The following is a 24065-nucleotide window of genomic DNA, read 5'->3' as shown; positions in this document are numbered from 1 at the left end:
TTTCCTCTAATGTCCTTCAAATGCAATAAATAACAATATAAAACAGTGAATATTTTTCCAGTTACATAGAGAAAGGTACATAATCCATTGCTGAGACAACAAAAAATGAACCTACATTATTCGAATACAGATCTTCAATTCCAAGAGGTACAAGAATGGCAACTTTGAATTAGCATTCATCTTTTCTAAACAGGGACGGCAGGCCTGAGCACGATAAGTGCTTTCTTAATTCTCTCCACGGCAGCCTGTAGGGTGGTGAGGGATGCAGCATAGGAGATGCGGATACAACTGTCATCCCCAAACGCGTCTCCCGGGACCAATGCTACCTATAAATTGGTGACCATGATGAAATTAGAGTGAAGATAAAATAAAACTACACAGAATGTTTAAGGAACTCTAATTAACAAAGTGCTTTTGTTGTTTGAATAAGAGGAAATTATGAAGCAACCACATAATACCTGAGCCTGGTCCAACAAGTAACGACAAAGGGATTCAGAATTTTCAATTTTCCCAAAACCTTTAGCCTCTGATCCATAGTAAGAACTGAAATCGATGAAGAGATAGAAAGCTCCCTGCAAGCAACAAATGAGAATTACAAAGAGTAAGGTAGCAAGTGAAGAAAATAATAAGAAATGAGATTACAAAAATTGCACATCGAGCAGAGGCTAGTACCTGAGGTTCTGACATTTTAACCCCATCCAGTTCTCCAAAGCTTTTAACCAAGAAATCACGCCGCTCCCTGAACGCTTTAACCATAGTGGAAACGGCCTCCCCACCTGCATAGCCCAAACCTAATGCAGCAACTCCTGCTTTTTGAGATATACTACTGGCACCTGAAGTGAACTGCAATGACATAACAAAGAAATAAAATCAAGCCACACAGTTCAAATACATATGAAAAATAATGCATCTCAAAGTAGCAAAAAGAATTATGTTTTAGATATATAAAAAAATAGATATTCAGAAAACACAAAATTCAATGCAGGAGTTCAACAGAAAATTAAGTGTAGATTAATACGAATGTAGCATACCTGACTCTGGAGCTTGTTACAAGCAGCAACAAAGTGCTTAGGGCCAGCAATATATCCAAGTCGCCAACCAGTCATAGCGAAGGCCTAGAAATGTCATATTCATATGTAAATCCCAAGAGTGAAAGCAACTGCTTGATTTAATCAATGATAAAAGGCAATGAAATTTTAAGGCTTTATCACCTAAGCTTGCAATGGATCACTATTGATTTACCTTAGAAAACCCATTAACAGTCAAAGTCCTATCCTTCATACCCGGTAAAGACGCAAAGCTTGTATGAGTAGCTGGCGAATAAATTATGTGCTCATATATTTCATCAGACAGCACCTGACAAACAAGGAAAAGAATGTTCAAGATTCAAATATTGGCAAAGTGCAGGAACTAAAGAGTTCCAGGTTCAGTCAGTTTGTACCAGAAGCCTGGGATGTTTAGCTACAATCTTTGCAATCTCTTCAAGCAATTTCTTGGGATAAACAGATCCTGTTGGGTTGGATGGAGAACATAGAATCAAAAGTCTTGACTTCTCAGTCAGACTTGATTCAAGAAGTTTCGGATCCAAGAGAAAATTTTCAGAAATTTTCGTTGGAAGAATCACAGGAGTTGCATCAGCTATCCTTGCCATTTCTGGGTAACTAACCCAATATGGAGCTGGAATTATAACCTGAAAAAGGAAAGAGAGAACACTTATTAATGATGTGACCCACCTACAACAGAAAATGTTACATTTAAATGGAAGAAACTGACAACAGGACTCCACATTGGCATGTGGAGTAACAATCCTAAATTATTAATCTTGCCAATATTTTCATAGCACAATATAGATGTATTAGGCAACAATTATCATTTGAAAGAGCATGTATGCAGCATTACCAACCAACTATTTCATTACATTCCAAAATTTTCCAAATTTAAACCCTACTGCAGTCCAACAATAAACACGTGCTGGTTATTTTTCGTGATGATCTAAATTTACTGAGAAGACATATCATGCAAGAAATGTCTTCCCAGAGACCAACCACCAGAGCTTAAAGAAGTTGACTGTTCCAATGCTAAGTCAATACAAAGCTAGAACACATTAGTTTGGCCACAATCATAATAAATCATCCATTAACTACCACAATTCTTTGATGTACTTGCAAGGACTCATGTCATAAGTCCCACGAGTTTAAAGTACTATAGTAATCATACTAAATTTTCTATGTCTCTTAAGGAAGACTATAACACTTAATTTCAGTAAGATTGCAAGTAAATTACCAAAATCATAGCTACTAACTTGGTTTAATCAAATAGAGCTATAACCAATTACCTAAATAAGAATCATATAGTACTCACCTCATCTCCCGGGGAACAAACAGCAAGCAGAGCTTGAAAGATGCTCTGTTTAGCTCCATTGCTAACCAAAATTTGATCAGGTGCATATGATAACCCATTCTCCTCTATAACAATCAAAAACAAAACATAAATAAATCACTAATTTTATAAACTCATCACACAACTAAAAACCACACAAAGTATAGAAACAGCAGCCAGATAACCTTTTAGCTTATGACAAATTGCTGAACGAAGTTCCAAAGTACCCGCATTTGGAGTGTACCTTGTGTAGCCTTCACGAATTGCATTTACCCCAGCCTAGAAAATCCAGAAAACAAATTCAGCTAAATCATAATTACACACCTCATTACAAAAATTTACCATAAAGTCTCCCCTATAAGAAATTCCATTAAATCTATCTCTTTTCTAATTTTTTTATTATTACTCCAAACTTACAAAGCCAAACCAAACCCCTTTCCAAACGGTTGTTACCAAGAATCAATATCAATAGATCCAACCAACTAAACTACCATTCACCAATCATAAAATTTATCAAATTACATCAAATATCCACAATCTAATTGCAACCAAAACCAAAACTAAAAACAGCAAAACAAAATTTACCTCCGCAATTACAGCTGGGGTATCAAAATCAGGCTCTCCGGCAGCCAACGAATAACGGGTACTCCAGCTTGAGCAAGCGCAGCGGCCTGATCGGATATGGCCACAGTCTTCGAAGGCTTAACCGCGTTAACTCTGGGACTCAAAGAGATATCAACTTGCATTTCTCCACTACAAGCCCGCACGCTCCTCACTATTCTACTATTCTCCACGCCTCTATTATCCAGAAAACCAGAAACCCACTTCACATTTCACACCTTTGTAAGTTAAAAATATGAACTTAATAAAAATAACAATAATAAACCACCACTTTCTTGGGGAGAGAGAGGAGTGGTTCCTTCCTACTTTTCCTAATACGCACATGTTATAAAAAATACACTTTACACAATACATAAACCAATCAAAATCTTCTTTAATTTTCCCCACTTCATTACCCTCCAAGCCAAGAAAAATAAAAAGGTTGCTTGATGTTTGATAACCTCCTAGGCTGCATCATCCCCAGAGCCCACTTCAAGTTCGCCACGTTGATCAATAAATACACAAACTTTTAAAACAAAAATCCAAACCCAGAACCCGAAAAAATAACTTACCTAGAAAGACACAAATTGTGAGCCACCTGAGAAGGGAAAGAAACCGATCGAGAGCTTGTCAAAAGCTTCAATTTTTCCTGCCGGGAGTGAGCTGAATTGGGGATCAAGCCAGAAGAGGACGGGAGGGAGCGCAGAGAGCTGGCCATCGAAGAATTTACCCACAAAAATGAAGAAGCTTTCTCTTTGGTTTAAAGGGAAACAGAGGAGAGGTTGGTGGGAAAACAGAGGAGTTCTTGTCGTTGGTGGTGTTGGTGGGGGGAAGATTCAGTGGGGATTAGTTTGTGTGCAAGTGATTTAAAGGGCCATGGGGAAGATTTTAGAGGGCTGTGATTGAGTGTGAGGGAGGAGTTAAGATGAAGATTAAGATCGACGGTGGAGAAAGTGTGATAGGTTTTCATCAAGGGTGGAGGACAAGTCAACAGAAGTAGGTGATTAAAAAAAAATTAATTATGAAGGTGGGTAAGTGTACTAGCTTAGTCCAATGCACACCTTCGTACCAAACTCTAAACGCAAACTTTGGTATGAGTGAGGTAAAATTATATTTTATAAAATTTAATAAATATTGATAGATTGAAACAATTATTATATTTAATTAATAGTAATAAAAAATATTAATAAATTATTTTATTTAAATATTTTTTTTATAATTAATTTAAAATAAGATTATTTTATAAAATTAATAAATAAGAATATAATATAATAAAATCAAAATTACATAGTAATATTTTAATATCTAAAATGAATGTGGTAATCAAATTATTATTTTATTATTTGTTATATCACTATTAATAATAAAATATTATTATAATATTTTATTACTAAAAAATCAAATAATGTATTATAAATAATAAAATATAGATTACTAAAGTAATATTTATTATTTAGTAACCAAACAACCCTTATTTGGGGCTTAGCTAGCTCAATACAAATTTATTGTTGGGTTTTGAATGATTTAAATTTAAACTAAAGTTTCGATTTAGTAATTCATATCAAGTTTTACTCATTTGTAAGGATTGCCCTCCCACTATTAACATTGTTTTCCCATTGTCAAATTTTTAATGATATTATATAATAATGTGAATTAATTTGAATGAAATATTATAAATTTGAATCAAATTCGAATTGATTTTAGATTCGTTTAACTTAAATAAACTGACAATAATATGATTAAATACCCTTCAATAAGTAATTTAATTGATAAAAAAATGAAACTTTATATATAAAAAAACGAGTTCAAATTTTGCGTATCAGGATTAAACTTTTATTTTATTTAATTTAATAATTATATAATCAATTATTAAATCCAAAATTTGTCCTACTGGATTTAAGCTTGTTTATTAATATTACCATACTAAGGTATTTGAATATTAAAACATATAAAATAATCGACAAATATTGATTTATTTCTAAATTATATTTAAAAAATAATTATTTTAAAAATAGAATGTCGTAGCTTAGAACATAATTTGCTTAAAGAAGCTCTTGTGCAGTTTGTACGGTGACCACCTACCCCATTTACTTCATCAAGAGTCCTTCAAAACGTTGACGTATAGGTGAGGCAATCAAACTAAATTATTTCAATTTTTTCAATCAGAATTAACTCAATAAAAGATTCCAAACTAGAAGGAGAAACGGACAAAATCTAAAAATAAGTTAAGTCTCTCCCAGTAAGCTACTAAAAGGTTATCAATCGATCCTAACTTCAAAAGCCAAATTACAAGTAACTTACAAAATCTAAAAATAATTAGTTCGTCCACGAACTATACCTCAATAACCATGGGAAGAAATTGAAAAACATTAAAACCATAAAAATAAAAAAAAAAAGAAAAGAAATATATTTGTATGAATATATTTACAAAACAAAGGTTTATCTTCAATTTTCAAATTGATTTATTAAAATTTTTAGATATTTTCTGAGTCTGGTCAAATATGTTTCCCTGTTATTGTACATGTCAAATAAGAGTTCAATTCTTCCTCCTACCCACCAACTGGTTCACTCACAAAAGGATCACAGCTTGACTATTTCTGATCCTATAAAAAACAAAATCGAAAACCCTGATCTAATGTTTGATGAACGGATTTTATCTCTATTAGGATCCCAACCAATACAATGAAAAAATGCAAACGAATAAAGAAAACTGAAACTCTTTTGTAGATAAAGGGGATTTACAAATAGATAAATCAGTAATTCAAGAAGTCAAAACCTCCAAATCTGGCAATTCAAAATGCCGGTTACCTCCCAAATCAGCCTAAAGGCTTCCCACAGTTAAGTTGCTCGAAACTCTAATATTTTTCTTGTCCCTTTTTTCCTTATTGCTGTTGCCCTTTTAAATAAGGGAGGAAAGAAAATTAGTCCTTCAAACAGCTTAGGCTGTGGGCAGCCCCGTAGGGTTGACTGGGAGGTCTCTAGAGTCTCAAATAGCCGGAAATGAGAGGCCCCGACTCTTCAAATTATCAATTTATCCATTGAAAACCCCCACCCTTTATCAATAAAAAGTGTTTTTATTCTATTTATTGTTTGTGTTTTGGCGCTTTTTTGGTGGAATAATTGGTTAGGTCCCTAACAATCTCAAACATCAAGAATCATTCACAATTCATACATATGATTTAAGCAGAACAAGCCAACGGTAAACACCAGGTAATCCAGAGGAACATATAATTTATGGCATACAATGTTAGGCTTATAATGAGTCAAGACATGGGAAAACCATTCCACAAACATTACAGGACCTGTATCACAGCATAGGCTAGAAAATGCATACATTGTTATTATGAACTTTTCTAATTTGATGGATTCATGATCTGTTTGATAACAAAACAAGTTAAAAGCATTCCACTGAGCAGTTCAAACAATTATATGCATCTCACAGAGATAATCAATACCCTTCACAGAGTCTAGACAGTTCTACCACCAATCAGTATTATACAAAATTCAATTACAGTTCATTGAATGAGAAATGAAACTATCTTCTGCCCTAACCAGCAAATAATCAAGTTAAACAAAAGATTTGTTCTATGTTAGTCAAACACCGAAAACAGGACTCAACTAGTATTTGAAGAGCAAAATGAGCTAGTTTTGACCCGTTATTAATGCACACATTAGGACAAGAAATCCTAATTGAAAGCAAGAATTAGCATGCACTCCAGAAGTGTCATCTCAATAACACTCAAAGGGGAGAAGCCATATTCCATGTATTGCTGAGTAAGATATGTTCCAGATTCAGGCACACTCAAATTAATATTACATGCATTATGGAAAGCTTGCACAGACTCAGCCTGCATATAATAGAATCTCCCATCCATTATTGCATTGACAAACGAAATGCATATTCGATCATAAACACATATAAATACAATGCCATTGAGCACTAGAATAAAGACTTCAAGCACTAAAATCTAGCCAGAAGTACTATCTCTCAACAAACAATTCAAACTCAACTGAATTGCACATGCAACAACAAGAATTTGTGCAAACTCATCCTATATATCAAAAGATTATCTTGTCATTCTGATAAAATTAGAGTTGATAATATACACCACATAACCCTTTCACTTTAATTAATTGAGAATGAAACTCTCCATACACAACATCGGACTCATCCATAAGACACGGAAATTATATCACAATCACGTACACAAGTAATGTGAATTCAGCAACATAAAGCGACCATTTCTCAACAAACAAGTCAACCTCATTATTTCCTATATGCATTACAAAATAATTTCCCAAACCCCATCATGCATAAAGAAAGATAATCTCATCCACATTTACAACATAAGCATCAATACACCATATAAACATAGATTTCAATGACTCGACAATCTCTAGCCAAGTATAATAAGTTCCTCGCATAAAAACTTCAATCACTTGACCCATCTCTAGCCAAGTACAATATGTTCCACATAAATTTCAATGACTCAACTCAACCAATGTCTAACCAAGTATGATACATCCAGAATAAGAGTGATTCAATTCAGTCCTACATGCCTCATTAAAAACCCACACGAGGTCATCTGTAAATCATGAAATTGTCCATACATTATTAAACAGAAGAGAAATCAATAATCAAATGACACGTAATTAGAACACAATCAGATATAAATGTAATTTCAATTCATCAACAAATCGCAACCTTTCTCAATCAATCCTATACACATTATTTAAAGTTTGTGCAAATTCTACATTTCAAAAACTCATCTCATCCATTATTATTGTCCCATAGATTATTACACGGACACACAATTACATATACATCTAATGTCAATTCAGCAACAAATTGCTACCATTTCTCAATTAATTCCTATCTCCATTATAAAAAATTTCCACAATTTCATCCTACATTTCAAAAAATTATCTTATCCAAACACAATTTTTTTTCCTTCAACAACCACAGTTAATTACCTCAAATCCTCATGCAAGATGAATCAAAATCATCAGGCGCAACCCTAGAAATCCAACTACTCAACGTCCGCTTAATATCCGAGTGATTCACATAAGCCAACTCATACATACTACACAAATTCACCACCACTGTCTCATTCAACATCACTGTGGGCGCTCGCTCAAGCGCATTCTCCAACACCTTAATCGCATCCGATAAATCCCTCAAATACATCAAGCACAATGCCTTGTTATTCACGGCCACCACATCATTACCATCCCTCTCGATACACACCTCATACTCCCTGACCGCTGACACATAATCCTTCCCAATCAAATACACCAACGCCTTGTTCCTGTTCACAAGATTCCTCAACTCAACCACACTCCCATCACTCTCCTTCGACTTAAGCACTTCCTCGACCCTATTAAACGACTTACTAGCGCCCTCCAAATCCCCAATTTGCATCTGTATGTACCCTAATTTGGAGACCAACACAGGGTCAAAATCGTCAGAATTCTTTAATAATTCTCGAACCAGATTCAAACAAACACCAAACTCTTTCCCAGTCAAATGATAGCCAATCAAACTGTAAACCACAAAAACTTCTCGTTTCCTCCACACACTCGCCGACAAGTCCAATTTCTCGTCCTTTTTTTGTCTCAATTTATCGCGGACGAAATCGAGGAGTAGATAAAACCGGTCAAGACCTTCCTGCCGGTTCAACATCTTAAACGGGAGAACCGCGTGAAGCCACCGAAGGGAGAAGGGAACCATGGATCCGGTCCGGTTCGGGTAGGCATGTGGGTACGATTCGTACCGGTAACTGGAGCTGTTAAAGTCTTCGAGCGAGTCGAGCTCTTGGGCAGCATCGTCGAAACGGCGAAGTTTCATCAAAGCGAGGGCGTTGTATGCGAGGTAGGTCAGGTGGTGGTGGGGCAGAGTGAGGAGAGACAGCGAGCGGGCGCGTGAGACTTTGTCGAGAATCGAGCGCCACGATCCGCGCGTGGCCAGTTCTTGGAGGGAGTCGAGTTCGGGAGCGAGGTCTTTGAGGGATCCGAAGGCGTTTGTTAGTGGATCGGTGATCCTGGTCGGGGTTTCGGTTTGGGTCTGATCCGAGTCGTCCATGGCTGTGGAGTTTGCGTTGCGTGGAATTTGGAAATGGAGGAAGGAGAAGGCGGGTTTTGTTGAAGGGAAATAAAACGGTGCGTTTTGTCATGGGCTTGAGCTTGGGCTTGGGTTTTGGCCGTGCTGAGAAATTGAAATCAGAAGATTGAGAATGGGCTGTTTTTGTTGAATTATAATATGAGTCAAGTTGAAAGCAAGATTAAGATTAGACCTAAACTAAATTAGTTTGATTTCGGTTTGATGTTTGGCTCCAAGCCAACCATATTCGAGTTAGGACACTCTCATCTAGAGTTCTAATTGAATTTAGCGGGTTTCAATTTCATGATTTATGATTTATGTAGATAGAATGATAAGTTTTTACATAATTTACGGATAACAAAACTAATTGAGTATTAAAACTTTTAAAGTAAAAGTTTATATTAAAGCTTCTGTCACACTTGTAAAAATTGATTTACTTGATACAATAATTATAAATTTGATCATTATATCTTGAATTTATCTAACCTATGCGAGCTGTCCTATTATTAAAAAAAAAAAAAAAGGGGCGCGGGGGTTATATTGCATGTCTTTTTCGGTGTTATGGGCTTTCAACACTACAATTGGGCTAGTTTTAAATTTCACAATATCAAATGGTCAATTTTTATTCAGTTTTAATTTAATAATGGTTTTAAAGTTTCTCAAATGAACGCAGGACTAGATGTTTCTTTTAGAACATTCACCGAGTCTCTCTCATCTCATCATCGTCTTCAACCTCAGGAAAATTAGCTGCAACTGATTATATTCTATTATCATACACTCGTTGACAATGGAAGATAAACGCTCACGCAAGCGCCAGTTCTTTGAAGACAAAGATTCCAGCAAACAACCCATGTAAAACCCTAATTTTGCTTTTAATTTTTCTCTCATTTTGGTCTTTTAAATCTTTAATCTCTTGTCACTGGACCCTCAAGTTAATTTCTTGTTCTTAATTTCTGAGCATAATATGAAGCCTGCTGTTGGTGCTATTTATTAGGGTTTTTTTTACGTGCCATCTTGCAATTGAATTCAGAGAAAAAAAAAACTTGAGCTTGATTGGGTTTCTGTTAGATTTTAGTTAGAGGGTTTCGGCCAAGTTATTAATTTGTTAAGGAAATGCTAGGTTCTGGAACTATTACTGAGATCAACATTGTATTGGTAACGCACAACGTTTTGGTGACGTTCAATCTTAAAATTGGTGTCGAAATATGAATAGTAACAAAGCATTTGATGTTGGAGAAAATGGGCAAATAGCCATAAATTTCCTGCTTCCGCAAAGTTATGAATTTAAAGGGTTCTCTAACCTGAGTTCAGGAAGTAGGCTACAAAAAATCATTTTGGTGATTTACTGTGAGTGATCTGTGAATTCTATCATTTTTATGCTTCATTTCTGAGCCAGTAGCTGAAGTTCTTTTGTTTCACTTGTCTAGTGAGATTCTGCTTAGATTTTGATATGTAGTTTTGATTTACAGGCAGAAAAGAGTGAGATTCCCGAAGGGTAAGAAGGTGAAGCCTGGGGATGATGTGGTGGTGGACAAAGGCAAAGCTGTTGATGATGGCCAAACTGACTTAACAGATCCTCGTTTTGCTGCCAAGGAGCGTGCTAATCGTAGGAACCAAATGACTTATGAGCTTTGTAGTGAAGAAAATAGAGGCATTATTAATATCTCAGCTGCTGAAGAGACTTATGAGGTCCCTTTTTCTTTACATATCCCTTTCTTGAATATGTTATAATGATAATGTGTAGTGAACTATCAATATAGGCTGGTTGGAGCATAATACTTATTATAGCTTAGGCTTTGTGATGAAGCAAGTTTTAATAAAAATTTAATGAGTGACTGATCATTTTTATTAAAAAAAAAAAATGCTGTTTGGAATCTCTAACCCTTTGAACGCTACTTCCCTTGGTCTACTATAATACATTTTTTTCCCAAAAGTGTAGTTCCCATAAAAACCTATAAAACTTTTATGAAACCAATGATATGATATATATTTATATACATTGAATAAACAAGCCTAATGCTTGTTTAATGTCAGCACTGTGGAGGAGTTGTTTGCCACACATCGTTGTTTATAATCCTTAAGTGTCTGGTATTCTGTTAAGTGGTTAGTAACTGTGCTTTGGAGTTTATAATCCCATGCTCATCTGTGGCATAGTTATAGTTTTTGGAATGCCTTTTTACTGAATCAAAACAACATATTACAGCCCAAAAGGTTGTCAGGCTTACCTATTATTGGTTCAGGGGATTCCACAGACTGATTGGAAATTTCTTTTGACAGGATAATGAAAATTTCGTTGATGATGGGATTCACATAGAGCCCTTTAATCTGGACAAGGAGAGAGAAGAGGGTTATTTTGATGCAGATGGAAATTTCGTTGAATATGTCAATGATAATGAAATCAAGGTAATTTTTCTGTTTTTACCTACTCTCGTTCAAAGGTTGTCCTTGTTTATAGCTTTCATATGGATTCTTACAGGATGCATGGCTTGATAGTCTTGAAATTGATCAAAGATTTGCTGGTACTGCTGTCACACAGCAACATGTTGATAATGAAGTCGAAGATGAGATGCCTGACCTCACTTCTGAAGAGCTAGGAGTGATAAAGAGGCGTATCGCCAACATGCTTGAGCGGGGAGAAACTGTAAACCCACATTGTTTCTGGATATAAAAATATATATATATATATATATTTTCTGTCTTGTGGTTCTTTTGAAAACATAGCTAGAAATATCAAATTTGTTCTTTCTTTAATTGCTTTATATTAGGCTGCTTCACTAGAGTGGCACTGCAAATCTCAGTGTTTCTCTGCTGAATTTTTCACTTCATGGTTCTGATTCCAAGTTATATACTTATAAGTACTCTCACATTGATCTTTTTTTTTTTTATAAATCTTAGGCTGCAAAGCCAGCTACATGTATGTTTCTTCTCACAATCATTATATTCCATGGGGCAGTCCTGTTAACATAGGATTTCAGAGTTATTTGACTGTCACATCAATAAACTTAATACCATTTGTTGGTCTTTTTATATGTGATATGCCATGTTTTAGCTTATTAGTTTCAAAGCTGGCAGTTTGTAGTCATTATGTCTTTAACAAGTAGAGAATGGAGGGTACTTAGATCACAAGAAGTGTTTGGTTTTTGAATTTGCATGATTAAAATCTTTGTGGGTGGATTTGATCAGTCTAATGTTGGACTTTGGGACGTGTTGAAATATTTTAAAGTTATTTCTTCTTGTGATACCATATATATTAAAAAATCTTAAGCTTATGTGGTCAATAAAAAATATAGATAATTTTATTCCTTTTGTAGAAAGAAATGAATAACAGTAAAAATTTTGTATTTGTCTGGGTTCTGGCCAAGCTTAAAGTTCCATTCAAATTTCATTTATTCGGTGACTTTTTAACTTCTTCAACTGTTAAATAATTTTACATATGTAATGTGCCTATATTTACAAGATTTATGTGGTTGGCTGCTCTGACAGGTTACACAAGCTTTGAGAAGACTGAAGGGAAATTCAAATAACAAAAAGGAAAAGATGTCAGCAGAGAAAAAGCGTGTATTTGACCAGCTAACTGAGGATGCCATGAAGCTAATGGAAGAGAATGGGGAATTCAGTAAGTGTCTTGTTTTCTGGGGCTTTCAAGCTATTTAAAATGTTGGAGGGCAATTTTAGCATTATGAAAGTTCAGGATACATGGCTGGATTTTGTGAGTATTGTTTGAGTATGAACCATAATAATCATCTTATACCCCGCCAAGTCATATTGTGGAACTTGGATTAGTTGTTAGAGAAGTGATACTAATGGAAAATATGTATTGTGATTTAAAAGGGGATTGCTCCTGAGATAAGGGTTTCTTTACTATATTAATATAAATCATTCAGATAGCTTTCAGGATCAGGTTTGAAAATTGTGATTTTACCTTTCATAAACATATTATTATTAATAATCACCTGTCGGTTTGAACGTTTGCTCTGTAGATGTGTATAATGACAAGCGGGAAACTTTTGTGCGTGAGGCAGGTTTGTGCAATATCACTTAGCAACTCTACCTTCTGTTACTATCTTATTATTCTGTTTCAGCAATCTTATGCACTATTAAAAGCATCATGGTTGGGTATGCATGATCTTGTAGGATTTTTTGATTGCTAATGTGGCATAATGCTGTGTTGTTAATATATATATATTCCTTAAAAAAATTGTGAAAGACATTGGTACAAGTGTTATATTCTGATGTCGATAGATAGTATTGGACCTGATAACCATCTGAAATCTAGATTTGAGGAGACAACTATATGCTTTCTGTTTTTGCAATTGGACTGTTAAACATGTGCATTAAGTTGTGATTGTGTATTTGTTGGTGCTTAGGGTCGTTTATTAAAAATATATAAATAAAGTTTGCTTGTCTGATTTTTATAACAAATATTAGTAAAGCCTCAAAATTTTTACATACTTTTAGGCAAATGGAGGGTTTTCTGTCCACAAGAATTGGAAAACACTAATGGAGAAAAATGTCTTGTTCTTAATTATGTGACAACCGAAATTCTCAATGGGTGAAGACCCTTGTTTTATATTTAATGAACATTACAAGCTAATGTTCTCATCACATAATTTTTTTGAATAAAACTATGCATACAAACAAATTGTACAAACTTATCTATATAAACCAAGGTGGCAGCTTGTAATTCGGTGATGTGATTATTTACTTTTTCTTTCACTTCAAAATCCCCTAATAAGATGTTATCAACTCAGTTTGTACAATTTGTTTGTACATGCAGTATTACTCAATTTTTTTAATAAAAATTCAGTTGAAAAAATTTATCCTTTCATCCTTAGTTCTAAAATCTATTGCTAACTGCACTTAGATTAAAATTTCAGTTTTAGTTAACTAGTTTTATGTGGATTATTTTTGTTACCATGCAAGATCAAATTGGTACCCTTGTGGTACTGCTAGTTTAAGTTATAATTTGGAGCATTGGGGAAACCATTTTCCATTTAATTTGTATATTACATCTGATGGTTTTGTTTTGAGAGCAGTAGCTTTGCTAAGGTTATTTTTAAGTTTGAGCATATGGGGAAAAACATCATAAATGCCTATTATTAACATTGTTTTTTTTTTCCCCTTTTGGCAGAGGGTTATGAGAGATTAGCTCAGTCAAGGGGAAAGGGCCCATCTTTGAATGCTGGACAGGGAAATCATGATTCAAATGGGGTGAAGTACTCATTTTCTGATGGAACTGCTCCTCGATCTGCTTCTTCGTTGTTCTCTGAATCTGCAGTGGGAACCTCAAGTGCCAATATAACTGCAACTGAAATGCCAAATACTGAAGGTGATGGGTATGATATGTTTGGGGATGATGATGAAAATGCTACTGATAAACCACCTACTGATGAGCCTAACACGAGTGCAATCAGTCAATCATCATCAGATGTGCAGAACACAGCTTCTGAGAGTAACCTCTATTATTGAATGTCAATTTTTTCTAGTTTTTAGGATGAAATAATTACTTTATGTGACCTTTGTTTCCTTGTACAATTTGACTTTTCTTTGTCTACAGGTGGATCTTTGGAAACTGATTATGTCTATGATGAGTCTTCTGGGTACTACTCTCTCTTTCACAGTTCTTTTTATAGGTCCAGATTGTTATGTTGTGTGTTATATATTTTCTGTCATTTGTTTTTATGGGCAGATTCTTATGTATTTTATCTGTTTTGTTTACAAATTTCTGATTCTGGATCTGTTTATAACCAAGTATTGTGAGATATCGGAGCTAATTGGATAAAATAATGCTCTTCAGGTATTATTACAGCAGCAGTTTGGGTTACTATTATGATCCGTCTACCGGACTATATTGCTCTGCGGCTTCAGGGCAATGGTATGCATATGACCTTTTCATTTCTAAAATATTGCTCGTACCGCTTATGTGTTCACTGAGACATCACCTATGATCTGGAACTTGCCAAACTTGCTGTAGTGAGAAGTGAAACATGATTGAAAACCTTTTATACAGAAAATAATTTTTGTAGTCTCACATGTTATCAAGTTTCTCTAATTTACCGAACTAAAACCAATAAATTTACATATTTACATCACTAATGTATGGTTTAGAGCTTAGTATATTTATTTCCTTTTTGGTTTCATTTTGGACACTGGTATTCCAAAAATCACCTTCTTGTTAGGTAGGAAGTTTCTTCCTTGCTAGATTAAAGAGTATCTCACTATTACACAAAGAAGCGATATGTTGACAATTCAGTTTGGCCCTATTAAAATTTTTTTTTTTTTTTAACTTTTAAACAGTGAGATTCCATTAAAATGTTAGTTTGATGACACCATTTTCTTAAATTATTTTTATCTAGGTACTCATATAACGAGGAGACTGGTGCATATGATGAGGTTTATGAGGCTGTTGGTGCTTGAAGAAATTTTGTCTTCTCTTATCTCTAGAGTCAATAATTTTATACGGGGAACTACTGAACTCAAATCTCTTTCTGCCATCACTCTTCAAGTTTCTATTGAGGTCTATGATTTCCAGGTTTTGTCGTAAACCTAATTGGTTACTTCCAACTACGTAAATCAATAGTTCAAACTGCACTTAAAGGTAAGACATTTCCCATTTTTTATAGGAACTTCTGTACCTGAAGTAATGGTATCCTCCAGAATAGCGTACAACTTTGCAGCTACACTTTAGGGTTTTGTACAGGATACAGAATTTGTAACACTAGAGATTGGAAATTATGCTAGTTGGTTTTCCGTTGAAAGCTAACTATTTTAATGCTCCAGTTACATTTTATTTTTTGGGTCAAACGTATTACATTTCCTTCAATGATCTTGGAAAACATAGCAGTTATCCTGTGAGAGCATCTGTAAATTTTGAAGCAAGTACATGTATGGGGGGGGGAGACTTGGGAAGGTTGGTGGTCGGCGAGCAAAGGATCTTTCATCGGAGCTTGGAGTTTTGGAAGAAAAGATTCTTTTTTGCCTTGGTAATACATGCTCATAACCTGCAACGAGACTGATCTCTTATTTGTTCTCGTATTATTGTGATTAATTTATGACTAGAATAGAGTCGAGCTGGCTTGATCTCAGTTTGAACAATAATTTCTTGTTTGAATACGTTAGAAAGGAAGCCAAAGCCCAAACAGATTAAGATGGAGTTGGGAGATTCCTAATCATAATTTGATATAAAAATAATTTTATTGAAAAATGATTTCTTATGTAATATGCTATATGTAAAATAAAATTGATAAAAGAAAATATTTTATATAAAATAACTTAAAATTAAACTAAATCAAACCAATTTGATTAAAATAAGCTCGGTTTGTGCTTACCAAACTTGAATCGGAATGCCTAATGCTTGACTATTTTTCACAAGTTTATCGTGAACTGTCACAAGATCTATTATTGTAACTAGAATAAGATCGTTTTGTGTGGGAGTGTAAAGTTTAATCATACTTAGAAGATATTTTTGTAAGATTGGTTAGATTCAATGAAAATATAACCCCCGCAATCGAGGGTCAAGGAGATAGCGTTCCTTGTATAGACTTGATCTTTAACTAATTTGTATAGACTTGATCTTTAACTAATCTTAAACTAAACGAGAAAATTTATTTGTGATTATTCTATTCTAAAAGACGTCTTTGTCCATTCATTTTGAAAAAATATTATTGGTCATTTTCCATAGGAAATTTATACTTTTCCTCTTTACTAGTCAAATTACCAAAAGTTGATGTTAAAAGCTAGGAATTTTCATTGTGGAAAAGATATCATTGGCTATTTTCTTTGAAAAATTGGAAACAAGGTACAATCCAACTAGCTGAGATAAGTAATATTTGACTTGAGTTTGTTGAACAAGTAAAATCTTAAGTTAGACTCAAACTTGAGCGATACGATTGACTAATTGAATCTTGGGTTAAAATTACATTTTAACTCTTGGATTCTTAAATTAATCTTTGAATCTAATAACTTATAAATTTATTAGTTATTTCATACTATTTAAAGTTTTTTTTTTTTTTTAAAAAAGAGATTTTAATGGTGTTGGTGTATAATTTAAAACCTTTTGAATTTTATTAATATTTTTCTTAAACCGAGTGATACGCCCATAAGCTCACCAAACTAGCAAGACTCAAACTTGAATTATTCAAGATAACTAAAGTGTAATGCTCAATAGATGAGTTTGAGCAATGAATGATCTATCCTCTGAATTTTCTATCATTTTTTTTTTTATCAAACCTAATAAGAAAAATGGGCCAATGTCATTGTAGTATGATCAATGTTATTGACGTCAGTTGCCATCGACACAGACTGGCATGGAAATTTCCAAAAAAATCATGCCCCTATATATCTATATATTTATATATATATTAAACCTATAGATGATATATCATATTTAATCACATAATAATATATTATATATGTACCTCAATTATATGCCAAAATTATGGATATATAGCATTGCTCGGAAAATTTCCTCCACTTATGATATATACAACAATATAGCACTTGATAATGAGTGTTGGTCACAACGTTTTTAATTTCAGAATTGATTTTGATCTAGAGAAAATATCGGTTTGTGGGTTAATTGGTTGATCAATTGAACAAATTGGTGATACCAATATAATATAATTAAAATTTTAAAACTGTTTTTAGTTATTTTGACATCAATGTGATGTTCGAATCGATCTAACTTGACGGTTGAATCGTAGTTCAATATCATATATTTACCCAATCAACCTCAAGTCAATCCGTCCCGACGACGGCTAAAACAAATTTTGGCATGCCTCAAATCAGATTTATCACATGTTTCTAGTTGAACTAATCAAATCGACTAGTCTAGCATGGGTTTTAAAACATTGGTGGGTCAAACTTTCCAAGTGCTTAATATATTCCTAGAAGTTGCTTGGTAAAAACCTTTGTTTGCAGCTGACAATTTCTAGTTTGCTTGAGAGTCTCTGTGTTTTTAGTATTATATAGTAAGTAGTGATTTTAAAAGTAATAATCATCATACATAGTATTAGTATTACTTTTTTACCCCACCTGCCTAAGTTTTTATTCCTCCAATTATGATCATACAACCATGTATATAAATCCTGAAAACGATTGAAGGTCCAACTTCTCAATTGGCTACAAAATTCCAATGAGTCGCTTAGTGAAAACTTGGTTTGCAAGTGACACTTTCTAGCTTAATATACGACCTATATATGGATTTTTATTTCTAATAAAACTATGTGTATTTAGTTTTAAGTATCTGATTAAATACTTAAATAATGGATCATCTTGTAATTAGGTGATTTTGAATTAAAAATAGGTCAAAAGACTTGTTCTCACCCAAGGTTAGGCGTAATTCTAAATTCATACTCTTCAACTTTCAAAAATCCAAAATTTCACTTATGAGTAAAATTCTGTTAAAATTTTCAATTTACGTTAAGAGTAAATCATTATTTAATTAAAAAAAATTAAAAACTAAAGTTTTATCATATTTTCCCACTTAATTTGAAAACCTAACAATTTCCCCTCACCCAAAGTTCGAAAAGTGGTCATTTCTCTCATAAGGCGTATATTTTTTTCAATGTCTTCTTCGATGATTGAAGTTGGCCTTTCCACCCATATTTTGTTAGTGGTCGAAGAAGAAGGAAGGCTGACAGATCCATAGATCTTGTTAGTGACCCCATCATCATCCACATATCTCATCGGTTGAATTAAAGAAGAAAGGTCATGTGACGATCTTCCACAAATCTCATCATCCTATCGCACGACGAAGCATCTCCTCAGCATCGGCTGAGCACCTCCCATCATCGACTGAGTGTGACGAAGAGAGACATTGCTGGAAACGAAGAGAGACATTGCTGGAAACGAATGTGACAAAGCTTCGTATTCTTTGTTGACGCTTCATCATCTTTTGATGAAAACCCATGGAAATAGACCGAATAGTGGTAGATCTTCCCACCCAAGGGAACGCTTCATCATCTTCCGATCTTCGATAACAACAACGGTGGTTGTCAGAGAGAAGAATAAAAAACCCTTGGGGGAAATAGTTACTTTTCAAACTTTGAGAGTGTGAATTGTTAGATTCGTAAACCTATGAGGAGAAATGTAATAAATTTTTAATCTTTTTAATATTTTATGTTAAATAATACTTTTATCCTTAGTTAATACAATAAATTTTAATATAATGGTGTGTACTTAAGTTTTTGAAATTTGATAATTATAAATTTGGAATTTTACCAAATCTTAGGTCAGAATAAGTCTTTTGGTCGTAATAATAAAATAACACTCAATTATAATAAATACTTAATTGAGTACTCAATACTTTATGAATTCTTTTATTTCCCACCCCCATTGGGTTTTAATTGCCCCATGTGCGTCTAGTTGCTTAGTAAAAACCTTCGCTTGCATTTGACCAATTGTATTTAGGCCAAGATTTGATATATTGACAAAGTTCTACCTATTAAATTTAAAAAACCTAAAGTATGATCCGTTATTTAATTATGTTGATATCTTTGTTAGTTTAAAGTTTAAATGACTTATTTATCCTTTCCTGATATAACAACCAAGATATTCTCATTTATTAATTTAATTTTAATTATTAATTTAAATTATTTAATTATATAAATAAATAAATTATTGATTTACTCTTTTTAGTGTAATGGCCAAATCACCATTTATATTAAACAATTTACAATAAATTACCAATATGAAATTGCATAAAATGACTAACCCTATCTCAATGATTAATTACAGAGATTTCATTCCACTGTCAAAAAAATTTCTTATAATATATATTTTTACATTTTCCTAAAAAACAAAAAAATTTAAAAGCCCATATCTATTGTAATATTTTCAATTTTCTTAAATGATTACAGATATTCTATTTTTTAAAGGTCAAATGACTATGTTCTGTCCAAGTTTTAGCTCAATTTTAATAGTATATTTGTGATAGTTTAAAAACTCAAACACTCATTTATAAATTAACTCTATTAGAATTTTCTGTTAGAGATAAAAATATATTATTTTTCCCCCTTAATTTGAAAAACTAACAAGTTTCCTTAGGATTAAGTTTTAAAAAGTTACCATTTTCCCCCTAGGGTTTGAAAAATATTTTAGCCAACTAATCTGGCGAACGATGGTTGGACAATGAAAAAATGGAGTATGGATGATGATTTTTAAACTCTATGAGAGAAATTATAACTTTTTAAAATTTAATCTTAGAAAAAATTGTTATTTTTTCAACAAATTATGAGTGAAAAATGATATAAATTTTTAAAGGTTTATGGTTTAGTGATAAAATATAATTTTACTCTTATCTCAAACAAAGTTAGTCTATGGGAGGATATTTAGATTTTTAAATTGTTATGGGCGTGCATAATAATTGGAATAAAACTTGGGTGGAAAGTAGTTTTTTTGGCCATTTTTTTAAATTTACTATATCAGCACAGCCCTGAACTCATCCCTGCCGTTGATCTTCATCCCAAAATCACAACCCTTACGCCTGACGCGTTTGATTTAATAACGCGCCAAAAAACCTTCTTAGCTGCCAAGTAGTAACGGATTACGTAAAAAAATTTGCCTTTTTCCCGCCACCCACATTAATTGGTTGCCAGTTTCCTTAAAAAACAAATATTTTTTAACTTTTCTCCACTTTTTCGGCAGCTCGCTTTTAAGCTTTAACCAAATATATATTCACAAGTTTTGATGTACACAACCAACTTACTGTAACATTAAAGTTACTTAATTTACTGTAATTAGTCTTCTAAATTGTAATTAGTCAACACTAATTAATTTCCAATTTGCACAATCAAGTACAAAGGGTCAATCAATAAGAGACATTTAAAGATTACAATCTAAATTTCAACATAAAGGGTGGGCCAAAGGACTTATTTACAAGTTTTGAAGCGTTTTTAAAGTCATATTCACCGGGTTTGAAAATTTTGAAGTCTCACTTATAAATCAATTGCTTTTAAAATTTTCTATTAGAGATAGAGGTAAAATTATTATTTTACTAATAATATTAAAAATAAATAAAATTCATTAAATGTTTTCCCTAAGTTTTAAAACTAATAACTTTATCACTGTTTAAAATTTTTTAATTTTGAAAAATCACAATTCCCCCTCCCCCCAAACCTCAGGTTTCTCCTTCACCCCTCCGACTACCAATTCTGGTGCTGACAACCTCCCCTCTCCACCCTAAAATGTTGGCTAATGTCTCTTCTCTCCACGATGACCTCCCTTTTCCAAATCTCTTCATTAAAGACGAAGAGAGCAGTCTCTTTGTCTCGACGAAGAGACTGATCTCTTCGTCTACAACAAAGAGAAAAGACGAAGAGACAGTCTCTTTGTCTCAACAAAGAGAGACCTCTCTTTTCCAAATCTCTTCATTAAAAACGAAGAGAGTAGTCTCTTTGTCTCGACGAAGAGACTGATCTCTTCGTCTACAACAAAGAGAAAAGACGAAGAAACTGTCTCTTTGTTGAGACAAAGAGACTGATCTCTTTGTCTCTAACAAAGAGATTTGAAGAAGAGAGGCACAAACCAATATTTTAGGATGGAGAAAGGAGGTCATTGATGCTAGAGATGGTAGTCAGAGAGAGGAGAAGAAAAAACTTAGGGTGGGGGAGGGGAGGGGGGAATATGACTTTTCAAAGTTATAAAACTTTAAGTAAGGGTGAAATTGTTAATTTTTAAAATTTAGATGGAGTTGGGAGGTTCCTAATCATAATTGATATAAAAATAATTTTATTGAAGCATAATTTCTTATGTAATATGTTATATGTAAAATTAACTTGATAAAAGAATATATTTTATATAAAATAACTTAAAATTAAACTAAATCAAACCAATTTGATTAAAATTAGTTCGGTTTGTGCTTACCGTACTTGAACCGAAATGCCTAATGTTTGACTATTTTTCATAAGTTTATTGGAAACTGTCACAAGATCTATTATTGTAACTAGAATAAGATCGTTTTGTGTGGGAGTGTAAGTCTAATCATGCTTAAAATATATTTTTGTAAGATTGGTTAGATTCAATGAAAGTGTAAACCCCACAATCGAGGGTCAAGGAGATAGCGTTCCCTGTATAGACTTAATCTTTAACTAATTTGTATAGATTTGATCTTTAGCTAATCTTAAACTAAACGAGAAAATTTATTTGTGATTATTCTATTCTAAAAGATGTCTTTGTCCATTCATTTTGAAAAAATATTATTGGTCATTTTTGATAGGAAATTTATACTTTTCCTTTTTACTAGTCAAATGACCAAAAGTTGATGTTAAAAGCTAGGAATTTTCATTGTGGAAAAGATATTATTGGTTATTTTCTTTGAAAAATTGGAAACAAGGTGCAATCCAACTAGCTGAGATAAGTAATATTTGACTTGAGTTTGTTGAATAAGTAAAATCTTAGGTTGGGCTCGAACTTGAGCGATATGATTGACTAACTCAATCTTCGGTTAAAAATTACATTTTAACTCTGAGATTCTTAAATTAATCTTTGAATCTAATAACTTATAAATTTATTAGTTATTTCATACTATTTAAAGTTTTTTTTTTTTTTTTAAAAAAAGAGATTTTAATGGTGTTGGTGTATAATTTAAAACCTTTTGAATTTTATTAATATTTTTCTTAAACCGAGTGATACGCCCATAAGCTCACCAAACTAGCAATACTCAAACTTGAATTATTCAAGATAACTAAAGTGTAATACTCAATAGATGAGTTTGAGCAAGGAATGATCTATCCTCTAAATTTTCTATCATTTTTTTTTGTCAAACTTAATAAGAAAAATGGGTCAATGTCATTGTAGTATGATCAATGTTATTGATGTTTGTTGCCATCGACACAGACTGGCATGGAAATTTCCAATAAAATCATGCCTTTATATATCTATATATTTTTATATATATTTTAAATCTATAGATGATATATCATATTTAATCACATAATAATATATTATATATGTACCTCAATTATATGCCAAAATTATGGATATATAGCATTGCTCGGAAAATTTCCTCCACTTATGATATATACAACTATAGAGCACTTGATAACGACTGTTGGTCATAATGTTTTTAATTTCGGAATTGATTTTGATCTAGAAAAAATGTCGGTTTGTGGGTTGAATGGTTGATCAATTGAATGAATTGGTGATATCAATATAACATAATTAAAATTTTAAAACAGTTTTTAGTTATTCTAATATCAATGTGTGGTCGAATCGATCTAACTTGAGACAGTTGTCTAGCATGGGTTTTAAAACATTGGTGGGTCAAACTTTCCAATTGCTTAATATATTCCTAGAAGTTGCTTGGTAAAAACCTTTGTTTGCGATTGACAATTTCTAGTTTGCTTGAGAGTCTCTGTGTTTTCAGTATTATATACATTTATAATAAGTATTAATTTTAAAAGTAATAATCATCATACATAGTATTAGAATTACTTTTTTATCCCACCTGCCTAAGTTTTTATTCCTCCGATTATGATCATACAACCATGTGTATAAATCCTGAAAACGCTTTAAGGTCCAACTTCTCAATTGGCTACAAAATTCCAATGAGTCGCTTAGTGAAAACTTGGTTTGCAAGTGACACTTTCTAGCTTAATATACAACATATATATGGATTTTTATTTCCAATAAAACCATGTGTATTTACTTTTAAGTATCTGATTGAATACTTAAATAATGAATCATCTTGTAATTAGGTGATTTCGAATTTTAAATAGGTTAAAAGACTTGTTCTCACCCAAGGTTAGGTGTAATCCTAAATTCATACTTTTCAACTTTCAAAAATCTAAAGTCTCAACTATGAGTAAAATTCTATTAAAATTTTCAGTTTAAGTTAAGAGTAAATCATTATTTAATAAAAAAAATTTAAAAACTAAAGTTTTATCACATTTTCTTACTTAATTTGAAAATCTAATAATTTCTGTTAGTGGTCGAAAAAGAAGGAAGGCTAACAAATCCATAGATCTTGTTAGTGACCTGTGGTCAT

The 24065-nt window shown here is 32.9% G+C and overlaps 3 protein-coding genes across 5 annotated transcripts; 1 reads left to right on the top strand and 2 right to left on the bottom strand.

The window, feature by feature from the left end:
* On the bottom strand, positions 1 to 3827 carry LOC123199312 (bifunctional aspartate aminotransferase and glutamate/aspartate-prephenate aminotransferase-like). The gene is given in 11 exon segments (XM_044614245.1): positions 1 to 326; positions 459 to 572; positions 673 to 843; positions 1032 to 1115; positions 1243 to 1356; positions 1442 to 1690; positions 2362 to 2465; positions 2565 to 2658; positions 2965 to 3011; positions 3014 to 3177; positions 3552 to 3827. Coding segments are annotated over 11 exon segments (1428 nt in total). The 5' UTR covers positions 3698 to 3827; the 3' UTR covers positions 1 to 185.
* Positions 3828 to 7731: 3904 nt separating this feature from the next.
* LOC123198515 (trafficking protein particle complex subunit 12-like) lies at positions 7732 to 9109 on the bottom strand. The gene has a single exon (XM_044613197.1). It carries the CDS (start codon positions 9059 to 9061, stop codon positions 7955 to 7957), a length of 1107 nt encoding a protein of 368 aa, XP_044469132.1. The 5' UTR covers positions 9062 to 9109; the 3' UTR covers positions 7732 to 7954.
* A 603-nt stretch (positions 9110 to 9712) lies between these two features.
* Positions 9713 to 16174, top strand: LOC123199213 (CD2 antigen cytoplasmic tail-binding protein 2-like). 3 transcript variants are annotated; one of them, XR_006498231.1, is made up of 11 exons: positions 9714 to 9931; positions 10549 to 10768; positions 11357 to 11482; positions 11556 to 11720; positions 12563 to 12695; positions 13060 to 13101; positions 14211 to 14531; positions 14637 to 14679; positions 14877 to 14954; positions 15436 to 15611; positions 15703 to 16174. XR_006498231.1 is itself a non-coding variant. In XM_044614126.1 (10 exons), the coding sequence occupies exons 1-10, from the start codon at positions 9867 to 9869 to the stop codon at positions 15494 to 15496; spliced, it is 1254 nt and encodes a 417-aa protein (XP_044470061.1). In that variant the 5' UTR covers positions 9714 to 9866; the 3' UTR covers positions 15497 to 16174. The 3 variants fall into 3 exon arrangements, 2 of the variants coding, with proteins under 2 accessions (XP_044470064.1, XP_044470061.1); XM_044614126.1 differs by having other exon boundaries at positions 15436 to 16174; XM_044614129.1 differs by lacking the exon at positions 13060 to 13101 and having other exon boundaries at positions 9713 to 9931; positions 15436 to 16174.
* The last annotated feature ends 7891 nt before the right edge of the window (positions 16175 to 24065 follow it).

Source organism: Mangifera indica, chromosome 16 (genome assembly GCF_011075055.1).
Source record: "Mangifera indica cultivar Alphonso chromosome 16, CATAS_Mindica_2.1, whole genome shotgun sequence".
NCBI classification, from domain to species: domain Eukaryota; kingdom Viridiplantae; phylum Streptophyta; class Magnoliopsida; order Sapindales; family Anacardiaceae; genus Mangifera; species Mangifera indica.
This window is presented reverse-complemented; position numbering and strand designations above follow the sequence as displayed.